This window comes from Erythrolamprus reginae, chromosome 3 (assembly GCF_031021105.1).
Source record: "Erythrolamprus reginae isolate rEryReg1 chromosome 3, rEryReg1.hap1, whole genome shotgun sequence".
In the NCBI taxonomy this organism is placed as follows: Eukaryota; Metazoa; Chordata; class Lepidosauria; order Squamata; family Dipsadidae; genus Erythrolamprus; species Erythrolamprus reginae.
Window position 1 is genome coordinate 49593061 of NC_091952.1, and position 27210 is coordinate 49620270.

The following is a 27210-nucleotide window of genomic DNA, read 5'->3' on the forward strand; positions in this document are numbered from 1 at the left end:
AGCAAATTACGTACCTAAACTGGTGTTTTTCAATCTCAACTTCAAGCTACATGGGTTTCAATTTCCAGAATTCCCAAGTCAGCATCAAAGCCCACACAACTTAAAGCTGCTGAGATTGAGAAACACTTATCTAAACACTCAAATCTCCCGGAGATGCAAACTAGCATACAACAAATCACTGATAGCCTGAGATGAGCAGCTGGTTTCAAATCCTTTAGGAGTGGGTAACTTAACAATATGCACAATCACATGGCTTCAAGTATTCACAGGCAGATACTAAAGACAAATATTTGCATATGGTATTACTAGCTAACATAACGGGCTAATATTTATTTATTTTATTTATTATTTATTAATTGGGTTTATATGCCGCCCCTCTTCAAGGACTCGGGGCGGCTCAGAACGTATAAAAATTAATATAGCTAAAAAACTAATATGCTCTCAGAATTCTGCCAGATTTTCCCCAATAGTATTTGGTGATGTTTAATACAATACAAACTGAGATCTCATTCCCCTTCATATCATCCCTGCTGATTTTCATTCAGGGTTGAAATGCTCCCAGTTCATTCATGCCTGTCAGTCATTGGAGGGCCAGTCGCGAAGGAAGTGCGAGGCTCCGCCTATTCACCCATATGCTGCCATTTGGGTTCTTTTATCCTTTGGGTAAAAGAACCCAAATGCGGCATTCAGATGGGTAGGTGGAACATCGTTTCCCCTTTGCAACCGGCTCTCCAATGACCGACAGGCACAAGCGAACCAGGAGCATTTCACCCCTGCCTTTGTCAGGCCTAGTTGTGTTTATACTGTTAGACTGGGGAATTTGACCTGGCAGGTCCAGACTTGGTACAAACCTTGGCATGATGGCATTGTAGGTATGCTATTCACAGGCCAGTTTCCCATCAAAGCTTGAGAGAGCGATGGCAAAAGCCTGCACGGCACAAAGCGGGTAATTGTAGTCCATGGTAAAAACATCGTCCGCCACTCGGCCAAACTGCAAGACGATGTACTCAGCTGCAGAAAAGAAAGGTGACATTATTGAGTGAGAAGACAAGTTCACCATGGAAACTTTGGGTCCTCTCATGACAGGACAAATTGAACGAAGGTGGATGGAGATGGATGACTATTAATAAAGGTGACCAAGGAGATGTTTTCCCTTACTCTTTTGTTGTTGTTGTTTTAGCATTGTTCAGTCTAAAAGGAAAAGCATAAGAGAGCTTGGGAGCCTGGGTGTTCACAGAGCATGGTCAAAAAAGTCAAAATGGTGGCTACAACTGTGCAACTAAATCTCTCTCTCTTTTTGTATCCTAACCTCCTGAAGGATAATTTCTTTTTTGTAAATATTTTTTTATTATTTTTCATTAAACAAAGACAGACAACATTCAACATTCAAGGAGCTACCATTGCTCCGCTTATCATAGAAGTCTAACTAATACAAAAAAAAATACTTAACTGTACTCAGATCGATCCAGAAATATAACACTCTCACTCTATATTCTTATTAAATTTAACTCTGTTATTTATATGCTGTAAATTATATAACTTTAACTGATTTTCTTATCTATAAAATATAAAATACTTAAACTAATAATACAATATTAAAAGATAATAGATTAATATTAGTGATATTACAATAATGCTCTATATTTTTGTTATTTTTAAACTATTACGTTCTATCTATTACTATCATGTTATTCAATTAATTAATTAATTAATATTTACTTATTTAATATCCTAAAAAAAGGGAAAGAAAAAAAGAACACATTGTCATATTAATTTCTAAATATTCTTTCATCTATACATACAATTAACCTTCTCATTAATAAATTCAAATAAGTATAAATTCTTACTTATATAATTTTACCACTATTTTTAAAATTCCACCATTTATATACTTTATCCCATATTTTATAAAATTCTGTGCAACTAAATCTCTATCTGGTTTTTTTTAAAAAATGTGTGTCACAGAGCTGTGATCACACGTCACGACTGGCATCTAAACTTTTTTTTGACCACACCCTACAGATACCTTTGGCATGGGAGAATCCTGGATACAGACTCTTATGCCCCCTATGTACGTTCTGCAATTATACTATATCCAGCCCAAAGAGATTGGCAACAAACCTACATGAGGTAAATAGTGTCATTAGATAATTTGCAGGGCAATCAGTTGCACTTCTAATCTGGGATGTGGAAAAAAGAATTTGGGGAAATAAAGCTATGTCTGGTGACCTATTGCCCAAGAGAGGAGGAGGATACAATAGGAAAAGCAATTCTCAGAGCAATAAAGAGCTGAATGAAACTCCCATTCTCCCACAACACACATACCTCACCAACATTCTTGCTGAGTTTCTGCACTATGTCACTCAATTTAAAGGTAGGATGATTATTATAACATAAGTGCTACAAATTGTCAAGACACTGAAATCTGAATCTGATTCCCATAATATTATCTCTCAAAAGAGTACTTGGCTTATAGTTCGGAATGTAATACTTCTGAGTGAAATCTTCTAGCATTACAAATACAGCAATAGCATTACAGAGCTATTTCATCTTCTCCACGTCTATCTATCTATCTATCCATCCATCTATCCATCCATCCACCCACCCACCCACCCACCCACCCACCTAATACCTTCCTACCAAAGTGGTACTTATTTATCTACTCACATTTGCATGCTTTCAAACTGCGAAGTAGTGTTCTGACCTGCCAGCCACCTGTGCAGCTGGTAGCGGATCCTGTCCGACACGAGGCTGATGAGGTTATGCGCAAGTGGCCTGTGCAGTTGGACAGTGCAGAGGCTGGCGGAGACTTAGTGCCAGAGACAGAGGTTCAGCCAGGGCCTTTGGAACCTCCAGCACCTCAAAGCAGTAATGCACGAGCACGCAGAGCTGCCAAAAGGCAGGAATGGCTACTCAGGAGGAGGTCTCCTCAAGAGTAGGCTTGGGCCTAACTGGCCACTCCCCAAGCCTACTTAAGGAATGACGAAGATGGGGAAAACTCTGCAGGAAACAACCGGACCAGAATATCTCTGGGACCGCCTTCTGCCGCACGAATCCCAGCGACCAGTTAGGTCCCACAGAGTTGGCCTTCTCCGGGTCCCGTCAACTAAACAATGTCATTTGGCGGGACCCAGGGGAAGAGCCTTCTCTGTGGCCCTTTGGAAGCCACTCCCCCCAGATATCAGAGTTGCCCCCACCCTCCTAGCCTTTCGTAAGCTCCTTAAAACCCACCTCTGTCGTCAGGCATGGGGGAATTGATACTTTCCCCTCCCTCTAGGCTTATAAAAATTTATGCATGGTATGTTAGTATGTATGATTGGTTTCTAAATTGAGGTTTTAAATTAACTTAAATATTAGATTTGTTTCCATTGTATTGTTATTGCTGTGAGCCGCCCTGAGTCTGCGGAGAGGGGCGGCATACAAATCTGATTAATAAATAAATAAATAATAAACTTGTTTGATAGTTTGTTCAATCGTGTGTCTCTTGTTTGGAAAACCTCTGCTTGACTGATCTTTTTTGGCTTTTGTTTTGTGGACTGATTCCAGGCATCTTGCTAACCTTCCTAAGCTTCCTGCAATATCCAGAACTAAATACTTATCTTTGCTTTATGACTTTATGGACTTATGCCAGCTGTTAATGCCATATAATTAACAGCTGGGTTTTTTTAAAAGAAAAGACTGATTTAGATTTATTTGTGTGTGAATGCTACTAAGCCAGTTTATTAGTAGTGGTTAATCAATTATATATAGTGAGTGTGTGGTATGTTTTCTCTGGTTCATAGTATGTACCATGTTTTCTGAGTGTGTGCTATATTTTCTCTGGTCCGTAGCTGGGGCTTAACAGGTGGCAGGAGCTGGGGCAAGGTACAAGAGCTCATCCTGTTGTGCAGTGCTAGGATCTCAAACCTGGACTGTCTGTTTTCCACTCGACAAGCTCAGCATCTTTAACCATTGTGACCGAAGATCATATGCAGCAAAACAAAAATATTCAGATGCTAAGGAATGATTGGACAGAGGACAACCCAGAACGTTTAGATATTGACTGGCACTGTTAGGTTCCTAGGGGGACGGTGGGCGACGGCATTCCGGTAGGGAAAATGTAGCTGGGAGCACAGCTCCATATGACTAGCAAGCGGGCGTGCACAGCCACGCAAAATTTGGCTTCTGCGCATGTGCAGGAAGCCAAATATCATGTGAAGACACTTGCGCATGAGAGATTTTGCCGATTTTCGGTGTTTTTTGCTTCTGCGCAAGAGAAATTGCTGAAAATCAATGAAATCTCGTGCCCGAGAGTATCTTCACATGAGATTTAGATTCCTGCGCATGCGCAGAAGCCAAATCTCACAGAGGGGTTCATGGTCAAACAGAGCTGCGCACACAACCACATTGGTAGTGGCAGCAATGGAGAACCCTTGCCTGTGTTGACTTGTTACCTGCTGGGCAATGAATGGCTGACGTCTCTTCAACCGAGTACTAAGCAAGCCCTTTTCTTTTTTCCCAGCTAAACGGAGAGAGAATGAAAGCAGATTTGTGCTCCCTCCAAAAGATGAGCTCTTTCGCCAGACCTGTGTGTGGCCTTCTAAAGGCCTCTCTGATTCCCTGTTTTGACCGTGACTCCCTTTGTTTGCAGCGAGAGCGGCAAGAAATCTGTAAAAATAACTGGGGCCCCGAGCAGGTTCTTTCTATCCTGTAACCCTACACCCCCAGATAGTAACATCTCCTGATTGGGCTGGACAGGTGACAAGCAGACAAGTCACACAGGCTGAAAATCGTTTGGCAGTGGCTGTTTACTGCTCTAGTGTAGATTGTGGAGTGTGTCTATTTCTCAAATATATACGCAAAGTGGAATGAAATGCTATTGTGATGATATTTGGTCTTCTTTATGCATCAATATCAAAACAATCGCTTTGGTTGAGCACCAAAAGAATAAGATAACATAAGAAAAAACATTAAAAGGTGGTCTCATTGACCACACAAAACACACCTTTAAATCCCTAGATCCCATTAATGTGAAGTGTTCGGAAACTTCAGATCATGCAGAATGCAGCTGCGAGAGCAGTCATGGGCTTACCTAGGTATGCCCATGTTTCACCAACACTCCGCAGTCTGCATTGGTTGCCGATCAATTTCCGGTCACAATTCAAAGTGTTGGTTATGACCTTTAAAGCCCTTCATGGCATTGGACCAGAATATCTCCGAGACCGCCTTCTGCCGCACGAATCCCAGCGACCGATTAGTCCCACAGAGTGGGCCTTCTCCGGGTCCCGTCAACTAAACAATGTCAGTTGGTGGGCCCCAGGGGAAGAGCCTTCTCTGTGGTGGCCCCGACTCTCTGGAACCAGCTCCCCCCAGAGATTAGAACTGCCCCCTACTCTCCTTGCCTTTTGTAAGCTCCTTAAAACCCACCTTTGTCGTCAGGCATGGGGGAACTGAGACATCTCCCCCGGGCATATACAATTTATGCATGGTATGTTTGTATGTATGTTTGTTTTAGTAAATGAGGTTTTTTAACCCTGCTGTTCTGTTTAAAAAAAGTTACAAATCTTCTGTTCCCGGGTCACCCTGACCCGGACCGAAAACTCTTCATTTGCAGTGCTTATGTTTGGTCAATTTGAATACTTTTTTCACTTGGAAAGTAGTCTGAACATTTCTGCACACAATGATATGAAAATTGAACTGAAGAAATTAATCCTTATTGGTTTATTTTGCACATAAATATGCCTCCCCCCCATTTTTGTGAATTTTTTTTAGGTTTATTGATAATTATGCCTGCAAAATATATTCTATTTTACTAAAGTTGGTGTGGGATTGGTAGCTTGAACATTTCTGAACATAATGATATGAAAATTGAACTGGAAAAATTGATGCATATTGGTTTATTTTGTTGATGAAATGCACGCCCCCCATTTTTTTTAAATAGTCTTCACTTTATGGATAGTTTTGCTAGCAAAATACATTCTATTTTACTAAAGTTGGTGTGGGATTGGTAGCTTGAACATTTCTGAACATAATGATATGAAAATTGAACTGGAAAAATTGATGCATATTGGTTTATTTTGCACATAAATGTATGCCTCCCCCCATGTTCAATTATTTCAATTTATATAAAAATTATGCTGTTAATTTCAAACTTACATACTTTTTTTTAGTAAAATGGATTTGTTTCATAAAATTAGTCCTCTGGCTACAATGTGGTTGATTTTCAAAAGGATATTCCAAATATTTCTAGCCAAATATGTATAAAAAGTGACAATAATGGCACACAGCAAGGCCGAGGGGGGGGGGGGGCTTTTGTGGCAAAAATAAACCAATAAGAACCATTTTTCCAGTTCATTTATATTTTTCTTATATTCATAAATGTTCAATTTAGTATATCAAACCTTTTTTGGGGGAAATTCCTTGGGGATTTGTAGCCTTAAAAAATAGAAATTGACACAAAATTCAGAAAGGATGGGGGGAGGGGCTTTTTGATCAAAATAAAAATATAAGTCTCAATTTTTCCAGTTCAATTTTCATATCATTATGTTCATAAATGTTCAAACTAGTTTTCCAGTTGAAAAAGTTTTCAAAAAGACCAAATTCAAGTACCTAAAAAAAAATCATTTTGGTCCGGGTCTATATGACCCGAACAGACTAAACGTGACTTTTTTTTTGCCCAGAAAAAAAAAATTTCCCCCACCCCCACAAATATTTTTTTGATGATCAGCATTGTTAAATTGAGTAAATGAATGCCTAAGATTTTAAAGAATATTTCGGATTTGGAGCATAAAAAAATAAAAAGTGAAAATGGTTGCAAGCAGCTGAGGGGGGGGAGAAGGCCTTATTTCTGATGTTAAAAAACCAGTAAGAATCATTTTTTTCAGTTCCTTTATATTTTTCTTATATTCAGAAATGTTCAAGGTACCAATCCCACACCAACTTCAGTAAAATAGAATGCATTTTGCAAGCAAAACTATCCATAAATTGAAAAAACTTTCACAAAAACGGGGGGGCTGCATTATATCAGCAAAATAAACCAATAAGATTTACTTTTTTCATTTCAATTTTCATATCATTGTGTGCAGAAATGTTCAGACTACTTTCCAAGTGAAAAAAGCTTTCAAAAAGACCAAACATAAGCACTGCAAATGAAGAGTTTTCGGTCCGGGTCAGGGTGACCCGGGAACAGAAGATTTTTAACTTTTTTTGCCCAGCAAAAACTAAGCCCCCCAGCCCCCCAAAAAAATTATCATAGAGAGAACCCCTGAAATGATGAATAGTCATGAAATTTCAAGTTTCAGATATGCAGGGAAAATTTTTTACAGGGACTCAAACTTGGCTTCGGGTCAAATAGACCCGAACAGAACAGCAGGGTTAAATATTTTAAATTATAATTTAGGTTTGTCATGAATTGTTTTATTTTGCTGTGAGCCGCCCCGAGTCTGCGGAGAGGGGCAGCATACAAATCTAAATAATAAATAAATAAATAAATAAATAAATAAATAAATAAATAAATAAATAAATAAGTCGGCATATTGAGTTCATATCACAATTAATCCATAGGAAAGACCCGTGGTCAATATCATCCATGTGCTTTCACCAGGAGAGCACAATGAAGATCAACTACCATCGTATAATTAGAATCTGAATGAATGGCTTTTTACAAGTAAATAAGTAAAGGATTCTTTATTTGGATCAAATCCATGATAAAATATAGGGACCTTTTCTATACACCCCATCCAATCCTGATTGGCCTTCAGTTTCTTCAATTTGCACTGAAAGAAGAAGTTCCACTGGACACTATTTTTGCCAATGAATATCATCAGTCTTGGATGACCTGGCTGAAACTGGATAGTAGTGGTGATTGTAGATGCTGGTATATAATCCACCCAGAATTACGCTTTAGTAAAATGGGCGGCCAATACATTTTATAAATAAATATACTGTTTGTGTAGAGCCATGATGACGACTCTATGGCACGCATGCTACAGGCGGCATGTGGAACCATATTTATTTTATTTATTTTATTTATTTATTTATTGGATTTGTATGCCGCCCCTCTCTGAGGACTCGGGGCAGCTCACAACATGTCAAAAAACAATATACAGTATACGTAACTAAAACATCCAATTAATATAACTAAAACTTTAAAAAACACTAATAGCGTTATAAATCATCGAAACATACTACCTTCATCGGCTATGGGGCTAGGGTCTAATGGCCCAAGCCTGGTGGCATAAATAGGTCTTTAAGTTTTTACAGAAGGCGAGGAGAGTGGGGGAAGTGCGAATCTCCAGGGGAATCTGATTCCACAGGGCTGGGGCCCCCTACAGAGAAGGCTATTCCCGTAGGTTCCGCAAAACGACATTGTCTAGTTGATGGGACCTGGAGAAGGCCGACTCTGTGGGACTTAACCGGTTGCTGGGACTCATGCGGCATACCTGCTGCTATGTTGCCCTAAGCTCAGCTCCAGCGCACAAGTGCATGCCCGCCAGCTGATTTTTGGTTCACGCGGAGGCTCTGGGTGGGTGATTTTGGCCTCCGGAAGGCCTCCGGGGTGGTGGTAGGGGGAGCATTTTTGCATCCCCAAGCTCCAAGGAAGCCTCTGAAACCTGGGGATGGTGAAAAATGGGCCTACCAGGTCCACTGGAAGTCATGAAATGGGGGAGTGGGGGGGGTCACACTTGCATGTGTAGGGGTTGGGGCAAGTGTGGGGCTTTGAATTATGGGTGTGGGCATACACGCACATGCGGTAGCACATGCACACACTATAATGGGGAAAAAAGGTTCCCCATCACAGGTATAGGGCAGTGATGGCGAACCTATGGCACGGGTGCCATAGGTGGCACGTGGAGCCATATCTGCTGGCACATGAGCCGTTGCCCTAGCTCAGCTCCAATGTGAATGTGTTGCTGGCCAGCTGATTTTTGGCTCACACAGAGACTTTGGGAGGGTGTTTTTGGCTTCCAGAGAGCCTCCGGGAAGATGGGGAAGGACATTTTTACCGTACCTTGACTCCAGGGAAGCCTTTGGAGTCTGGGGAGGGTGAAACACGAGCGTACTGAGCCCATCAGAAGTTGGGAAACAGGCCATTTTCAGCCTCCAGAGGGCTTCCGAGGGGTAGGGGAACCTGTTTTTGCCCTCCCCAATCATTAAATTATGGGCCTGGGCACTCACACATGTGTGATAGCACACAACCACACTCTTTTGGCACCCGAGGAAAAAAAGGTTCCCCACCACTGGTATATAGGATCATCCATACCTAGCCAGACATGGTGGCTTGCAACTGGTTCAGACCAGTTTGCGCAAGCCGGTAGCGGAAATTTGACCCCATTCGCTGAACCGGTAGTGATGACCGGCTTGCCATGCCCCCAAAACGGTTCCCTGATCACCACTGCTTGAAAGGGGCTGGCCAAGAACCCTCTATGGATGTGCAACTACATGACATACGCACTTCCAAACCAGTGGTTAAGGTAAGAGAAACCCACCCTACACTCTACTCTTATTTATTTTCTTAAAACTGTACACAGTTGTTAATTTTGTGTGTGGAATCTTCAAGTTTATATCTATACTTTTGCAGTCATATATACTATTTACTAAATAATACCTACTAACTTTCAATACAGTTTCACTTTTCTTGACAGATGTGGATCTAAATGAGCTTCTCTTCTCTGCTTTATACGTTCATGGAATGGAATGGAGGTTAAAAGTCAGAAGTCTGCAGGACCAGAGGCTCTGCAGTTCCCATCTTTTTATCCTGAGATTAGAGATAACGTGCTTGTTATCTCTGAGGGCTGTCCATAGGTTAACAGAGAAATTTGTGAATGGCCCCATGTGGTCAGCAAAAGAACATGCACGACTTGATTTGAAACTCTGGATACATATCCTTCTTTTCCACGGGTTTCCAACCTTGGCCCCTTTAAGACCTGTGGATTTCAACTCCCATAATTCCTCAGTCAGCTTTTGCTGGCTGAAGAATTCATGGTAGTGGTGGGCATAGTTCCCTCTAAGCTGAGCAGTGAGCAATCGCTCACTTAAAAATCATCATCAACTCAGAGTTTTCCAAACCTGCCCAGAAGCCGAGAGGGAAAGAGTGAGAGGGAAGGAGAGAGAGGGAAGGAGAGAGAGAGGAACAGAGGAAGAGAGAGAAACAGATAGAAAAAAAGAGAGGAAGAAAAAGAGAAAGAAAAAGAATGGGAGTAAGGAAGAGAGAAAGAAAATCAAAATCTAGTTTGAAACTAGCTCAACTATTTAAGTGGCATTTTGATATTGATAGAGTTGCCCTATTATGAGCTCACTGTTATAGACACACAGTACAGTATTTTATTTTGAAATTCTCTGAGGCAAAACAGGGTGGGTTTTTTATTTGTTTGTTTGTTTGTTTGTTTATTTATTATTTTTGTGCCGCCCAGTCCCGAAGGGCCTGCTGCTCAGACACTATACTTTTCCACCCCCCCAAAAAAAAATATTAGAGGAAACACTGGTGGTGGGGGGAACCATAAAAGACAAACCTAAAAAAGGGAGAAATCTGAAAGCAGTTCATAAAGATTGTTTTTAATTAACTGTTCATGTTAACGACTTTGATTGACAAAGAAAAATCCAGGACCAAAACGAAAAAGTTAAATAAATATAAACGACAGCTTTCTGAAATTAAGGACTGTCCCTTATTATAATGGATATGAGGTCACTGAATTCTTGACTGACAAAGAATGTACCAGTAACATTCTTTGGCACTTTGCCATCCTCAAAATATTTCTTGCCACCATGAAATTTAGAGAAGTTTTCTTGAATCAGAGATTACAAATCATGTGCAGGGAAGTCTCAAATTATGCCATTACAACTGTTCTGGGTGTACTTTATCCAATTCTGAAAGTTTGTGACTTTTCAGAAAACACCCGTGGGCACGTTCAAACGTTGTATGAGTTTATGCTCAAATGTGTGGAAGGTGCTGTATGGAATCAAGTGAGCAAAAGAAAATAAAGCTTGCTTTTTGGATGGCTCAAACCAGGGATTCCCAACCTTGGCAACTTGAAGATATTTGGACTTCAACTCCCAGAATTCCCCAGCCAGCAAATGCTTGCTGAGGAATTCTGGGAGTTGAAGTCCAGATATCTCCAAATTGCCAAGGTTGGGAAACACTGGCTCAAACCATTCAAAACATTACTTCAGTCAGCCTCTTATAATGCTCCCTCTTGTGGACTGTTACAGTATTCCATACCCTACTATCCAGGACAATGGAATTTTTTTTTGTTCGGACCTGATTGCAAAATTCACCCCGTGTCCCTGGAATCATGATAAATTCTAGATTTCACAGAAGCCATTCTGAATTACCATTTGGAAATCTCCTATATCTCCTATATCTTTTCTTCTATTCCTATATCCTTTCTCTATTCTTTCATTGACATATTTTATTCCTATATCTTATTCCTATATCCTATATCTTTATTCCTATATTTTATTCCTATATCTCTTCTATTCTTTCTCTGACATATTTTACTATGACTATATCCTCTATAACCTTCATTGTGTATTGGACGGACTAACTAACTAACTAACTAACTAACTAACTAACTAACTAACTAACTAACTAACTAACTAAATAAATAAATAAATAAATAAATAAATCTTAGTCCAAAACAATGTCTAATAAATTTCTTTGATGTTTCTCTAAGCACTCTAAATACCATAACCAGGTTTAAGAGAACAAACATGCTTATATCTCTTGAGACATACCCAGACTGAAATTACCCTAAAATAGTGGCAGCTGATGTCATCACAGGGGTTCCTTGAAAACTTCAAGGATTTTTTTTTTGAAGGAATGTTATGATTTGAAGGAATGTTATGATTTAAATTTTGAGTTCAGTCTTGAGCGGCCATGGCCATGGCTCATGGCCACAAAAAGTATTTAAAAGGAGTCTGTGGGGAAGAAAAAGTTGAGAACCACTGCCTCAGACAGGAATAATCTCCAAGATCTGCTTTGGTTTTGGTTTGAACGATTCATTTATTTACTCTATAACACTTTGTTTGTTTGTTTATCTGCCTGTTTGTTTGACTAATATGCTGCCCTTCTCCAAGGACTCAGGGCGGCTCATGACATATAAAAATACAAAAACCAATTCAGAAGTCCAATATTAAAACAATGTAAAAATTCCACATTTAAAATCCTACAACCCTACTCACTCACACCACAATCATACTAAAGGCTGGAGCTAGATGTTAAAGTTCAGTGGCTCCAGGCCTACCGGCAAAGGTAAGTTTTCAAAGCCTTCCGGAAGGCCAGGAGGGTAGGGGCGGGATGAATCTCCAGAGGGAGTGAGTTCTAAAGGGCCAGAGCCGCCACAGAGAAGGCTCTTCCCCTAGGCCCTGCCATACGACATTGTGTGGCTGACAGGACCTGGAGAAGGCCGACTCTGTGGGACCTGACCGGTCGCTGGGACACATGAGGCAAAAGACGGTCCCATTACTGTTCTGCCAGGCTCTCTGATAGGAGCCTCCCGAAAATTCAAGGATACAAATTTCAGACACACACGTTTGAAAATTCAAAACAATGATCTTTATCACAAAAGTCAAAATAAACTAAGCACTCTTTTTATATTGCAAAGAGCACTCTTCCCAAAACAACCAGGTAGTCTGTACAATTTCCCTTAAGCAGTCATGAAGTACTTAGCCAGCAGCTGTGGAGAAACTTCACACCCCTTCTTCTTCCAACGAAGGGAGACACACCCACCCGCTGCTCTGCTTTGGTTTCAAAGGTGTGAAAAAGCAACAAAGTCCAGCACACAAGATTCCTGACGAAACTGCAACAGATATTCTTCCACAATGGCCAAACCCACATGCTGCTATTTATAGCAGCAGCCCTAATTACTGGAGCCCCACCCAAACACAAGTGGCCTCCCTTATTTCATGTAATATGTTCTTACTTGGTCTCTTCTACACATAATTCTGCGCTTGCGTGGGTCCAAAATGTCATCATCTGAAGCTATAGAAGATAAGGAAGATTGACTGCCTTGGCTATGTGCCAAGCCCTCCTCTGCCGAGTCACTCCCACCTTCTTCTTCATCCGAGGAAACTAAACTCTGAACTGATTCTGTCGGCAATAACACAGGCCTGTGACATGTTGAAGTTTCCCCTGCATCCACTTCCCCATTCCCTGGGGCAGGAGCTGGGCCAGAGCCAACCACAACAATTACAAAAAAAATTTCACATGGCCATATAGAAATCTGAAAAATTTATGTGATTGTGGAGATATTTATAAGCAGTTTAGGGACTGGCCAGAACTTGGATGGGAGATGTGGACGTGCAGTGCCATTTTTTTTAAAGGCAAAAGGTAAGATGCGCAGTGCTGGAAATGCATCTTATGCACATGTGCAGAAGAAAAAAAATAGGAAAAAATTCCACCAAATAATAAAAACAAAAAATTAAAAAAGATGGCGGCACCCACGGACTGGCACTGATTGCACCAGCTCTGTGACGTCATCGTGATGTCACCAGTGCTTTGCTACCACTTCAGGTGAAATGGTCGGAACCGAGAGGAGCCAACTTCTGTTTGAATTCCTTTATACGTTGACTAGACTTTCGTGATGGAAATAAAAGATGGAACAAAATGGAAAAGAAATGCGCTAATTGTGTTTCAATAAGAACTTAGAAACAACTGCTTTTTTATAGATGGAGTTTGGTATGATTCTGAGCATGCCATCATAAATCAAGGTTCCACTTTACATACTGCTCAAAAAAATAAAGGGAACACTCAAAGAACACATCCCAGATCTGAATGAATGAAATATTCTCATTGAATACTTTGTTCTGTACAAAGTTGAATGTGCACAACAGCATGTGAAAATGATTGTCAATCAGTGTTGCTTCCTAAGTGGACAGTTTGATTTCACAGAAGTTGGATTTACTTGGAGTTATATTGCATTGTTTAAGTGTTCTCTTTATTTTTTTCAGCAATGTAAATCAAGGCAAACATTTAAAGCTAACTTTGTGGATTTCGCAAAGAACTATGGATTAGTTCACATATGCCATTGAGCCAAATGTTATGTTTTGAGTGCATTTTGTGAACACAGCCAATTATGTCATTGAATTATGGGTGTGGGCACTCGCGCCTGTGCAATAGCGTGCGTGCATACTCTTTTGGCACCCAAGAAAAAAAAAGCTTCGTCCTCACTGCCCTAAACTGTACCTTGTTTTGCTTATGCTTAAATCTAATATATCTCCCTTGAACAAGTAGGGAGCTAACCATCTCCAACAAATTAATTATGAAGGTCTTGCCAATGTCCCTAATAGAAGAAAGGAAAGAAGACTGATATAACTAATTCATTAGCATCAGACTAATCTTTCCCATCCATACTGTTTGGATACCTGAGAAATACTGTATTGATTAGATAATTTGCATCAAGGAAAGAAAGGAGAAAAATGCAAACGAAACTTCAAAAGGGAACTTCAAAAAGTTAGATCTGACTATAAGTTTCCAGCCCAGGAATTTAATTTTCTGGGAAATACTTTGAAACTTTGGATGCTATGTCAATCACAAAGCCTCCACTGGGCAACACAATTCAGTGGTCCATTGCAGCATGCAAACCCAGGACTTCATTTTGATTTTCTTGCTTACTTCCTTTTTGAACCACAATGCCTAATCTGACTCTGAATTTGCAAAAATCCCCCTCCCTTAGACTTGGGTCTACCTAGCAGCAGCAGCAGCAGCTTTTCAGTCAGCACGAATATAGAAGTATTTTTTAAAAAATAAAATAATCCACAATCCCACAAGACTTACGGTCGTCACTGTGCACAATCTGGAAGTTCTTAACCGAGGCATGTGTAACTCTCCCATGGAAGTTCAGCACATAAGACTGAGTCTCATCGTTCCATACAGGGGCTTTGTTATGCAGCTCAATTAAGCTGTCCATTATCTTATTCTGCCACCTCATGAGTAACCCATCATTATCCTAGGAAATTGTGAGAAAAAGCATTACCAAAAGTAATTCAAAAATAGATCTTCTTAAATATTTATTCGGTTATATTTGCATATAGAAATAATACATGTACACACAATTGATTCTCACGCTGTACATCACAAGATGTCCTCTAATATTTTTGAGCATAATTACGGTAACATCTTAGCCTTGCTCCTCTTAAAAGTTGTGCCACGAAGTCTGATATTAATATACTAGGAAACTAAGTATGCACATACTTGTTCCTCCAGGTTTCATGAGTGGAGTTCAAGGGAGGTTATGAAGGACAATATTCACATATAAATTATGCATCAAAGCTTTGAGAACCTGGTGCATATTGATTAGGAATTTTGGAGTGCCAACTCGGAGATCACAGGTCAAGAAAGATTACCTTTGATTACCTTTCCTCAGATTGCAGAATCAATATTTTCTGCTGTAAATGTTTTGAATAAAGAATAACGGTATGGATATAGTTATGCTTCGTGTATTCCATTCTTCATCTAAAACCCTGAGGTAATAATTTTATTTTAAACTTTTATTTATTTATTTTATTTATTCATTTTGTCCAATACACAAATACATAGGAAGAAAAATAAACATATATAAGGGTAAAAGTGAACTTAGAGGAGAGGACATCTGAAAGGAAGAAAATATATATAAGTGAGAGAAAGGAAAGACAATTGGACAGGGGACGAAAGGCACACCAGTGCACTTATGTACGCCCCTTACTGGCCTCTTGGGAATCTGGAGAGGTCAATCATGGATAGTCTAAGGGAGAAATGTTGGGGGTTAGGGGTTGACACTATTGAGTCCGGTAATGAGTTCCACGCTTTGATAACTCAATTGTTGAAATCATATTTTTTACAGTCAAGTTTGGAGCGGTTCGTATTAAGTTTGAATCTGTTGCGTACTCTTGTGTTGTTGCGGTTGAAGCTGAGGTAGTCATTGACCGGTAGGACGTTGCAGCATATGATCTTGTGGGCAATACTGTACTCAAATCATGTTTTAGGCGCCGTAGTTCCAGGCTTTCTAGGCCCAGGATTGTTAGTCTATTTTCGTAGGATGTTCTGTTTCGAGTGGAGGAGTGCAAGGCTCTTCTGGTGAAATATCTTTGGACATTTTCAAGGGTGTTGATGTTTGAGACTATATATGTGTGTGTGTGTGTGTGTGTGTGTTTTCTGTCAAATCAACCTGAGGGTCTGGCTAACTGATGAGAGGAAGCAATCTCGAAATAGATCTATACTAGTCTCCCTTCATTTTCAATTCAGCAAAAATATGTTACACACACACTGCTCAAAAAAATAAAGGGAACACTTAAACAGCACAATATAACTCCAAGTAAATCAAACCTCTGTGAAATCAAACTGTCCACTTAGGAAGCAACACTGATTGACAATCAATTTCACATGCTGTTGTGCACATTCAATGAGACTATTTCTTTCATTCAGATCTGGGATGTATTATTTGAGCAGCATTTTTTTGAGCAGCATACCCTGTATATACATGAGGTTTATTCTTTGGAAGGAGATGGCCAAATGGGTTTGAAGAAATATTTTCATATCAAACTAGATGGTATAATAAATACTATAGTGTTCGATCCACTCAATCTTGTTTTGTCAATGGAAGCACTTTGCCATTTATATTTCTATTATATTGTTGGTTGAGATCCTTAGCTGCAGAGCATTTTTCTGCAACTTAATACTTTCTATATGAATTAATATACAGTTTTACATTTTTTTTTACAGTTTTAAAATTTTTCCAACCATGATGGAAATTGCAATTCCACACACCAGGAGGATGCCAAGTTCAAGAAGATTGTTTTTGAAATAAAGCCTTGGAAACACCTTTATATCTGCTATTCTAAAAGAAAGTTCTGCATTTCATATTTTTGCCAGCACAAAATTTCACGACAAAAATGCAGCACCCTTTGTGACTAAATATCTCTCTGCACATTTGAATATTTTATTTCATTAAACATGATAAGGAGAACATCAGAGAAAATGGCAACTTGATGTCTACAAACATTGGGATTATTTAGAAGTCATGAAACACTGTATGAAGGTTTATGTGCAACTTACATTTCGGGGACGGATTGGCACCCTTTCATTATCAGAATTCATTCCAGGAATGACCACTGTCATTTTTCGAGGTCCTTTGAAACCTAATACATTTGTCTCCTGAAATAGAAATACCACAATGTTCACAACTGAGTTACCATCATGTATCTCCACAACATGATCAACTTCAGCTGATCCTTAACAGTTTAAAGCCATTTTTCTGCTAGCTTGATGTTTTATATTGCATATGGCCCAGTGCTTCTAAAACCAAGACTGTGTGTCCCAGCGGATATATGAAAGAAAAGAGAAAAAGAAGGACATTTAATAAGGAAGGGAATGTGTCACACCTGCCCCTGCCAATCTGCTTCCTTATCTCAGCTCCTTCTTCTTCCATCCTTTGATGTTGCTTTTCCCCACTCCCTGCCACTAGGAGGTTGCTGCTTTCACCACTAGGGAATGCTGTGAAAATCCTGTCTGCTTGGTGCCCCAGAAAAGATGCTCGTGGAATGGTGTGAAGCCCACTCTCTATTTTTCAGAGGCACAGGCGGTGTTATAGGATGAATGTCTTTCTGACCAGAGGGTTTAAGACACTCCATTGTTTACACTTTTCTGTACCTCACATCCAGCATCTCGTAGTAACAAATGTGTGCTACTTCGGATGGAGTAGTGAGCAACAGCTGGAATTCAAAATCCCCAAGTCTGCCTCCACACAACTGTAGGTCAGAAAGGTGTTGGGGAAGCTTGCAGGGGGAAGGAACTATCGAGTAAGGGGGGCAAAAGTAGATGAGAAGAACTCTTGACTGGAGCGATTGCTGGAAGCAAAGGCAAATGTCCTGGACTAGGACTGAGTCAAAGAGGGGGGATGTAAGATGGAGGCAGGGGTGGGCTACTCAGTGGGGTAGTGAAAATGAGCTCCACCTCAGAGCACCCAATTTACATTGAAAGATGTTGAAATAGAATGCAGAGCGTCCTGCATAAGCCACACCCACAGTGTGGTAGTAAAAATTTTGGTAGCCCTTCACTGGATGAAGGGCACTATTTATATGTTTCTAGACACCCCGAGTCTTTGGAGAGGAGCAGCATACAAATCTAATATATTATTATTATTATTATTATTATTATTATTATTATTATTATGTCAATAAAACACAGCAAACGAGATCACTATGCTGGATTTCGTATTTCATCACCAGTCGGGCGCTTCCCAAGCACCTAGGACTGCGTGATGTAATGGCGAATTATGTTTGCTGATCCCAGTAAAGCGGCCTTTTGCAATTGACAGATGGAGATTTTGTCAATTCCGATGGTTTTCAAATGTCCGCTGGGATCCTTTGGCACTGCGCCCAGCATGCCAAGTACCACTGGGACCACTTTCACTGGCTTGTGCCAGAGACGTTGCAGCTCGATTTTTAGATCTTCGTATTTCACTAATTTCTCTAGCTGCTTCTCCTCAATTCTGCTGTCCCCTGGGATTGCGATGTCGATGATCCATACTTTCTTTTTCTCCACAATCAGGATGTCTGGACCACTTTTTCGGGCTTATGATCCCACCATTTCTTTGCCACTGGTAAATGGTAGTTCCGGCACAAGTTCCAGTGGATCATCTGTGCCACAGCATCATGTCTATGCCTGTAGTCAGTCTGTGCGATCTTTTTGCAGCAGCTGAGTATGTGATCGATTATTATTATTATTATTATTATTATTATTATTATTATTATTATTATTATTATTATACTCAGTCCTGATTGACTATCGAATAAGGTTAAAGCCACCCTTGGAGGCTAACTCCTCCTACCATGGAGAACTCTCAACTCTCAACCAACACATAGGTCTTGAACTGTTAGTTTGATAGAATCCACTACATTGTAATAAAGTGTCAATATACTTGAGTGGACCAGGGTGTCTCAAGAAATATGCAGATATAACATTTAACTAACATAATACATTTCCTAACGATCTAAATTAAATTACATTGTTTCTTTGCAGGTTTACAATTGCTAGTGGGGAAAAAAAATCTAAAAATTAAATTATTCCAAACCACAACATATAAAACAGGCATTCCTTCTTTTCTTCATATTGTAGTATACTTTTGCTGTCATTTGGATCAAGCTATATAGCTGTCAGGATGATTTTTCGCAGCGAACGGAAAATTCTTAAAATTCCTTGGTACTGATAAGCAACCTGCCATCTTGGTATGGATTAGTCTAGTGGCTGCCTATTAAATAGAAGTTTAATGGGGAAATAGTTCACAGAATGGTTCCTTACATAAATAACAGCTGCAAGCTCCTGGCGTACATTGGACCAGTCAGCATTTGCTCTGTCTGGATTTACACCATTGTCAAACACCGAGAATCGAGTGCCGATTAAATTGGATCTAAAAAGAAAAGATGGAAGTCAGGCCGGAAGGATAAAAAAAGGGCAAAAATTGCACAACAACACCACTCTTTAGTCTGAACAAGTATAATTTCTTTGGAATGTCATTTTACATTATACATTGAAGTAGCTGCAACAAACCTATTAAGTTTTCAGGATGAGATAGAAGAAGGGAAAGGAAAGGTCACTCAATCAGAGCATCTTTCTAAACTCTGGGCCTATGAAATTGCGACACACATGCCTCTCCCTTTTCCTTGGCTAAAACCTGCCCGACCACTGTTTCCTCTCTGCCCCCAGGGACAATCTCTGTTACAATCTGATAGCAAGATGTGTCTGGTTTGTTAGTTTACGCACTAGCTTGATTATCGTTTTGGATCTAATAAAGCCTGAGTTATGAACTGAGACAACTTTCCTCCCCTTGAAGAAGAGGGGCCTGTCTTTCTTCCTTTCTTCCTTTCTTCCTTTCTTCCTTTCTTCCTTTCTTCCTTTCTTCCTTTCTTCCTTTCTTCCTTTCTTCCTTTCTTCCTTTCTTCCTTTCTTCCTTTCTTCCTTTCTTCCTTTCTTCCTTTCTTCCTTTCTTCCTTTCTTCCTTTCTTCCTTTCTTCCTTTCTTCCTTTCTTCCTTTCTTCCTTTCTTCCTTTCTTCCTTTCTTCCTTTCTTCCTTTCTTCCTTTCTTCCTCTTTCCTTCCTTCCTTCCTTCTTCCTTCCTTCCTTCTTTCTTTGTTTCTTTCCTTCCTTCCTTCCTCCTTCTTCCTTCCTTCTTTCTTCCTCTTTCCTTCCTTCCTTCCTTCCTTCTTTCTTTCTTTCTTCCTTTCTTCCTCCTTCCTCCTTCCTTCTTTCCTTCCTTCTTTCCTTTACCCTTTGGTAAGATTGGCAATGGCCATCGGCCAACAACCAAGATACATTGCCTTGCCCCCATGGCCAAGCCCTATTCTTCTTCCATAGCAAGACCAGCAGCGAGTCATGTCTGGTGCTGTCGATATAAATTTCTAGTGGGATAAGTGAAAGAAAATAATGGGTGAGTTTCCTGACTCTCTTTCTCCTCCCACTAAATGTCACCTGCTAGTGGAAAAACAGCCGCTAATTCTGCCCTTAATGTGAGGCGGGGTGGGGCAAGTATATAAGTAGTTTGAACAGCAGGCTTAGCCACCTGTCAGTTTGCCTGACTAACTATATTGTGCAATCAAGTCACTCTCCAGAAGCCTTGTGTTTTGTCACTCCTGCGGCCCCAAGCCTTGATGGCCAGAGAGAGCAGCGCCCTGCAACCAGAGGAGAGGGTGTGTGTGAGCTAATAGCTAAATGTGACTTTAAGCTGTCTCAGCTGTGAGGCAATGAAAGAGCAATGAAATTTGAAGAAGTGGGAAGACAGATTGTCCGACCTGAGTTAGAAATGCACAGAAACGGAATTCAATTCTCAGCCTTATTAATGAAGAAATGATGAGAGATATTTCTGGGCTAAAAATTAAGTGGGTCTCTAAGGAAGCATTTACCCAATCAGATTTTCACTTCTGCTCAGAATGAATTACATTAAATCTAGAACGTCGCAGAGTATAGATAAAAATTATTAATATTTACATATTGAGCATGCAAAATTTAGTATGAAGTAACATCACTTTTATTACATCTGACAGCTTCCACAGCTTGAGGCTATGCACAAGTTTACTCAACCTTGGAATCCAAGTATATCAGGAGAGCACTAGACCAGAGTTGGTTGGACTACTGCTTCCCAAATATAGTTCCCTAGAATCTACAGGTATTTTTGTTCCATTTCTTCCCCAGAAGCTGTAAAAAAACTGTTAGAAGTCTCTACCATTCCCTGTCCAAATTATAGTTCTGTGAAGATAAGATTTATTAAACTACTTAGATTGACAATAAAATTTGTAAGGGATTGAGTAGAATACAGTGGTACCTCTACTTATGAACTTAATTTGTTCCGTGACCAGGTTCTTAAGTAGAAAAGTTTGTAAGAAGAAGCAATTTTTCCCATAGGAATCAATGTAAAAGCAAATAATGTGTGCGATTGGTGAAACCAAAGGATGGAGGCCCTGTTTCCTCCCAGGCGATTCCTAGAGAAGCCGCATGGAGGCTCCTCACCACCTTTTCCGAACCCTGTTTCCTCCAGGAGATTCCTAGAGAGGCCCCACGGAGGCTTTCCCCTGCCTTTTCTGGTTATAGTTTCGGAGGCTCAGGTTTGTAAGTGGAAAATGGTTCTTGAGAAGAGGCAAAAAAAAAAAATCTTGAACACCCTGTTATTATCTAGAAAAGTTTGTAATTAGAGGTGTTTGTAGGTAGGGGTACCACTGTATTTGGAAAAGTTTGAGATCACTTCAAGCAATTAAGTTAGGGTGGTGTGAAAGCGAAATGCAATCAGGTGGGATTCAGCGGGTTTGGGCTGGTTCGTGTGAACTGGATGCTAATTGCTAATTTGCTGAACCGGTAGTTGCAAGGACTGGCTGGTCTCTCTCACCCTGCCCCTCCCTTCCCAGGAGTCTCCAGACGACCCATTTTGGATGCCAGATAAATGCAGGGCCCAGGCAGAGCCTCTGGGAGGGTGAAAAATGGGCTTTCCAGAAATTCAAAAACAGGCCCATTTCTGGCCTCCAGAGGGCCTCTGGAGCCCAGGGAAGGCCGTTTTCATCCTCCCAGAGGCTTGAACAATGTCTCTGGACCCTGGAGAGGGCGCAAATGCCCCCCCTGCCATGGTGCAGGAGGCCGAGTAGGCCATGCCCACTATGGCCACACCCACCCAGCAACCAGTCAGAAAACTGGTTGCTAAAAGTTTTGAATCTCACCTCTGAATGCAATTGATATGATTGCAATTCTAATGTCTGTGATGAAGGAGATATGTTGCTTGTGAGCTTTTTGCCCTAAACAAGTGATTCACTGGATTGCATTTGTTTCTTTGTTCCAGCAAAAAACTGTGATATGATCTGCTTTGTAGTAGAGATTTGTTTCTCCTTGACTCAAGAAACTTGAATTTATATTCCTAACTTGCCTGAGTATCTGTGCTAATAACCACTGCATTGGCAAATAAAAGCTTTCATTGGTACATCTCACCACTGTGCTGCACAGAAGGGCTTTTATCTGGCAGCATATATCTGACCATTGAAACCCTCAGAGCCCTGAGGGCAAGATAGTTTGTATTCTAATGTCCAGTTTGAAGTTTGTAAAAAATGTACATGGTTGTAAAAAGTATTCTGCTACACTGCTTTTTTTATTAAATAATATATAACCACACCATTTGGTTCAGAATACTTTTTTCCTTGTTTTCCACCTCTAAAATCAAGGTGCGTCTTATACTCTGAAAAATCTGGTACTTCTAAACTTATGAAAATAGGAAGCTAATAGAATAAGAATGTTTAAGACAACAAAATAAAGACAGAAGATATTAGAAGATAGTAGAATTGTACTTTTGTACAATTAAAGAGTTTTGTGTGGGAAAACCAAACATGTTATACAGTTTTTGTTTCTGTTTTGTATCATTATTTTTTTAAAAAACACTAATCTGGCAAACTGTACAGGGAAATTTGTTGGAACTGTCTCTGGCATAATATTTAAGACTTTTTGAAATCACTTTGATGAAACAACCCTAACCTTAGCTTTCCAATGAAGTTTTCCCCATCTCGGCTCAAGTCAGTAGGATCAGTGGAAATCAGATAATTAGACGTCTTGCTCTTTTTTCGTTTCCGACCAGCCAACAAGAAGATCTAAGTGAAAAAAGGAGACCCAAAAAGCACACCATTGATATGTGAAATCAACACATCTTAATTTACTAACCACAGTGTCCAACCATAGAATCTACAGTGTCCTTTCCACTCTTCAGCCTATTTTTTACAATCCATATACCGCCTACTTGTTGTAGACGACATACAAAATATATGCATTAAAAACCAATGTAGAATAATGCCTATTTGCTGTCGTCAATTAAAATCTTCTCCACCTAATATCTTACTGAGGAGGACTGCCAGGTTCTTAAAAAATGAAAGAGTGTCTCCTGACTTCCAGAGGAGAACTGACCCCTCCCCCTCCAAACTACCACCAGAGTATCTCTGATAACTGCATTTGTTTTCCACTGTGCTCGTATCTCTCAAGGAATGGGACCCTAGCACCCTCTCTTTTTAAATAATGAGGCATGAAACCTTGAAAACATTACAAATAGCATTTTTTGAAAAACATTAGCTATTGTGTGTGTATATATATATATGTAGCTCTCTCTGTGTGTGTACACAAATATATGCATATAACAGTTTCTTCCTTAAAATATATAATAAAATATTATACACTTAAATATTATCTACAGAAAAGAGAGAAAGAAATGACTAAACCATTGTGCAGGGGCAGGAAGAGGTAACAAAACAGAAAAAAGAGACATCCAAAGTATATTTAATTGCAAAGAGACATCCAAAGTATATTTAACCATATAAAATATGATGTTTTTAAAGAAATTAGGCCATTGGTTTTTCTTAAAATACATAATTTCCTTCATTTTAATTATTATGTAATAAATTAATTATTACTATTAATTTGATTTAATAACTTGAATAACAAATTAAACCTACATCACACTGACCATGTAGGGCAAGTTGAAAGGGCATATGGCTGATCCCAAAGACTGCAAGAGCAGAAAACTGAAAGTGAAGTGTAAAGCTTTATAGGAAGCAATCAACACCTTGATTTTGGCCCCGAAGCTTACAGACTAACAGTATAGCTTCTGTACTGCTCTGCAACTTTTTGCAACATTTTTCTGCTGAATTGACTACAGTTCTGGGCTAGCTGCAGTTTCAGATCACCTTCAAGGAATTACAGTAAATTACTATAAAAGGAATTACAGCAGTCTAACTGAGAGACGGCCATTATCTTCAACAACCTGGTTCTGGAACAAGCACAACTGGTGGATCCACTGAAACTGGTTAAATGCTATCCCAGTTACAGCTTTCACCATTTTTTGCAGCAGAGGTTATTAGTTTAGGACAGTGCTTCTCAATTATTTTCTGTTATGGCCCCCCCTAGGAAGAAGTAAACATTTCAGCGGGGGGAACTCTCTGCCATTGACTGTAAATAGTATCGCGACCCACCCCACCTGACCTGCCACCCCAAATTGTACTCCGCTACGAGATGAGCGTTCTACCTTGCACTTGTACTGATACTTCCATTGCATTTCTTGCCATTGTATCCAGGGCAGCCCATTCTGAAAGAAAATGTCTCGCAAGTTTGAGAGGTTTGATTGAACTGGTGTGATATTTACTTTTAGAATGAGATGTCCTGGACACAATGCTGAAGAACACAAGGAAGGTACCAGTACAAGTGTCAGGTAGGATGAGCATCCTACTCCCTGCAGCAAAAAAAGCAAATTTCCCGGGGTCCCACATCCTCCACTGACATTGCTTTGCAACCCCCTGGAGAGGGGCACCCCACTATTTGAAAAGCATTGGTTTATTACACATTATTTTGGAAAAGCTCAAATACGTCCAGAGCAATTGCTAGAAGATCCGTGAAAGTAAACTGTTTTGTTACTAACAGCAGCTCATTTCAGTCTGCTGTATCAAAAAATCTTGGATGGCACTTAGGGTCTAGAAAGCTTAGAACTATGGCACCTAAAACATGATTTAAGTATTGCCCACAAGATCATATGCTGCAACGTCCTACCGGTCAATGACTACTTCAGCTTCAACCGCAACAACACAAGAGCACGCAACAGATTCAAACTTAATATTAACCGCTCCAAACTTGACTGTAAAAAATATGACTTTAACAATCGAGTTGTCGAAGCGTGGAACTCATTACAGGACTCAATAGTGTCAACCCCTAACCCCCAACATTTCTCCCTTAGACTATCCATGATTGACCTCTCCAGGTTCCTAAGAGGTCAGTAAGGGGCGTACATAAGTGCACTAATGTATCTTTCATCCCCTGTCCAATTGTCTTTCCTTTATCTCATATATCATATGTATTTTCTTCCTTTCATATATCTTCTCCTCTATTTTTACATATTATCTTTATATATATTACTTCATGTCTATTGTCTTCCATATGTACTGTGTATTGGATAAATAAATAAATAAACAAACAAACAAACAAACAAATAAATAAATAAAATAATTGCAAAAAGGCCACCTTGTTCAGATCCGCACGTATACTGTGCTGCTATATTGCAACATCTTAAGTTCTTGGAAAGTACAAAGCTAAAAAAAATGGCAGTTGTGACTTTATATTGTTGAGAACAGATAATAAGGGGCAGCATATAAGTCCAATAAATAAAAAATAACAACAAAACCAGCACTCACCTCTGTTTAAAGTTGGATTGCAGAGGACAGCTGGATTGGCTGCTGTTCTCCCATCCCCCCTGGTGTTCAGCATCATCTTTGTCTGATCTAATGAATTCTATGGCTAAGCACGGAAACTTGGGGAAGTCTTTTCTACATTTCTTTTTCAAAATAAGGATGCCCACAAGTGAGATTCAAAGGGATCAAATTGGTGGGCAAATCTGTCTGGTAAACTCGCAGGATTCATTCTTCTCATCATGTAACATATATATATCCAAACTAGACTGTGTTATTTTTCTGTATCATATAATATATGTGGCAGAGGTGGGTTGCTCCTGGTTCGGACCAGTTCTATACAACCGGTAGCGGGAATTTCCTACTCACTGAACTGGGAGCAATCACCGATTGGCCACACCCCCAATCTGGCTCTCTCAATGGCGCCATGGGAGCTGCCATCTTGTTTTTTGCTTCTGTCCATGCGCAAAAGCTTGGTTTTAGACACGGCGCATGCGCGCATGTTCACACGGAGGAAGATGGAGGTAAGTTAGAATCCACCCCTGATATGTGGGTATATGAATAATTTTTTAAATTTAGTTTGTCGTGTTTTTGTAGTGAATATTGGAGGTGGTGATCCTTTGAGAACTATATGCAACGGAATTTCATTGTAATGGATGCTGATTAATGTACATTCAAAGTGACCACAAAGTTATTCTAAGTCTAAAATATTGATGAAAGCTCCACCCCATCCTATCCACCCATGAGGTTCACCCATATAAAAAGGGTGATGCACCAATGGCCATGAGCATTTTATCTTTCCTGTTTTTATTGCTTGACAGAAATCCTTTAAAATCCCAACATTCAGATCTGTACTGATTTATGTTTGTTACAGTCACTCCTCGGGAGTACCTGCTGCCACATCCAATTATGGATAATCTCAGCCGGTTTAGGGATTATAGTACTTAGCACACTGCAATCCCCTGGCATGATAAATTAATTTGTGTAATCCACACAGGAATAAAACAAATGATTTCATGTGGGTTAGGATAGGGCAGGAGTCAAATAGCCATTGCATTTTAATGATCCCATTAATAGTTTAGTTACACCATGTAATTTATGCAACACTTTCCAGTTGTGCAGTGCCAACTGCTTTCCGTGGGCTTGCCCAGGCAAAATGGGAGCGAGTTTTGACAATGGTTCTGTTTGACTGTACAAATCAGGTTTGCCCGGGCAAAGCTGGAACCCCTGGCAAAACGTGCTCAAGGCTTTGCTCTCTGCTTTATCTTCGTAATCCAGCTTGCTTGGTGCTGCAAAAAGTCATTCCTGGCATTGATTTTGCCCTGGAAACAGTGATGGGCTCCTACAGGAACAGTCAGGAATGGAGTTCCGGTAGCAAAATTTGGAGCTCCACCCCAGAGCGCCCAATTTGCACTGAAAGATGTTGAAAGAAAATGCATAAGCCACGGCCACAGTGTAGTAGTAAAAATTTTGGTAGTCCATCACTGCCCAGAAAGTTGCTTACTCAATCTCCAGTTTGAGAAACCTGCATTAGTATATTCATTATTACAACGTTCCTAGGACTCCATTTTA

General features: G+C 40.0%; 1 protein-coding gene across 1 annotated transcript in view; it reads right to left on the reverse strand.

Annotated features, from left to right (window-relative positions):
- Positions 1–877: 877 nt before the first annotated feature.
- The window catches only part of TULP1 (TUB like protein 1), a 52655-nt gene continuing 26322 nt past the window's right edge, over positions 878–27210 (reverse strand). Inside the window, exons 9-13 of the mRNA XM_070748517.1 lie at positions 22955–23067; positions 19253–19361; positions 17009–17107; positions 14753–14924; positions 878–1011 (exon numbers count right to left, since the gene is read on the reverse strand). Of these exons, the coding sequence (XP_070604618.1) occupies positions 878–1011; positions 14753–14924; positions 17009–17107; positions 19253–19361; positions 22955–23067 (627 nt within the window). The remainder of the gene's footprint in view (positions 1012–14752; positions 14925–17008; positions 17108–19252; positions 19362–22954; positions 23068–27210) is intronic.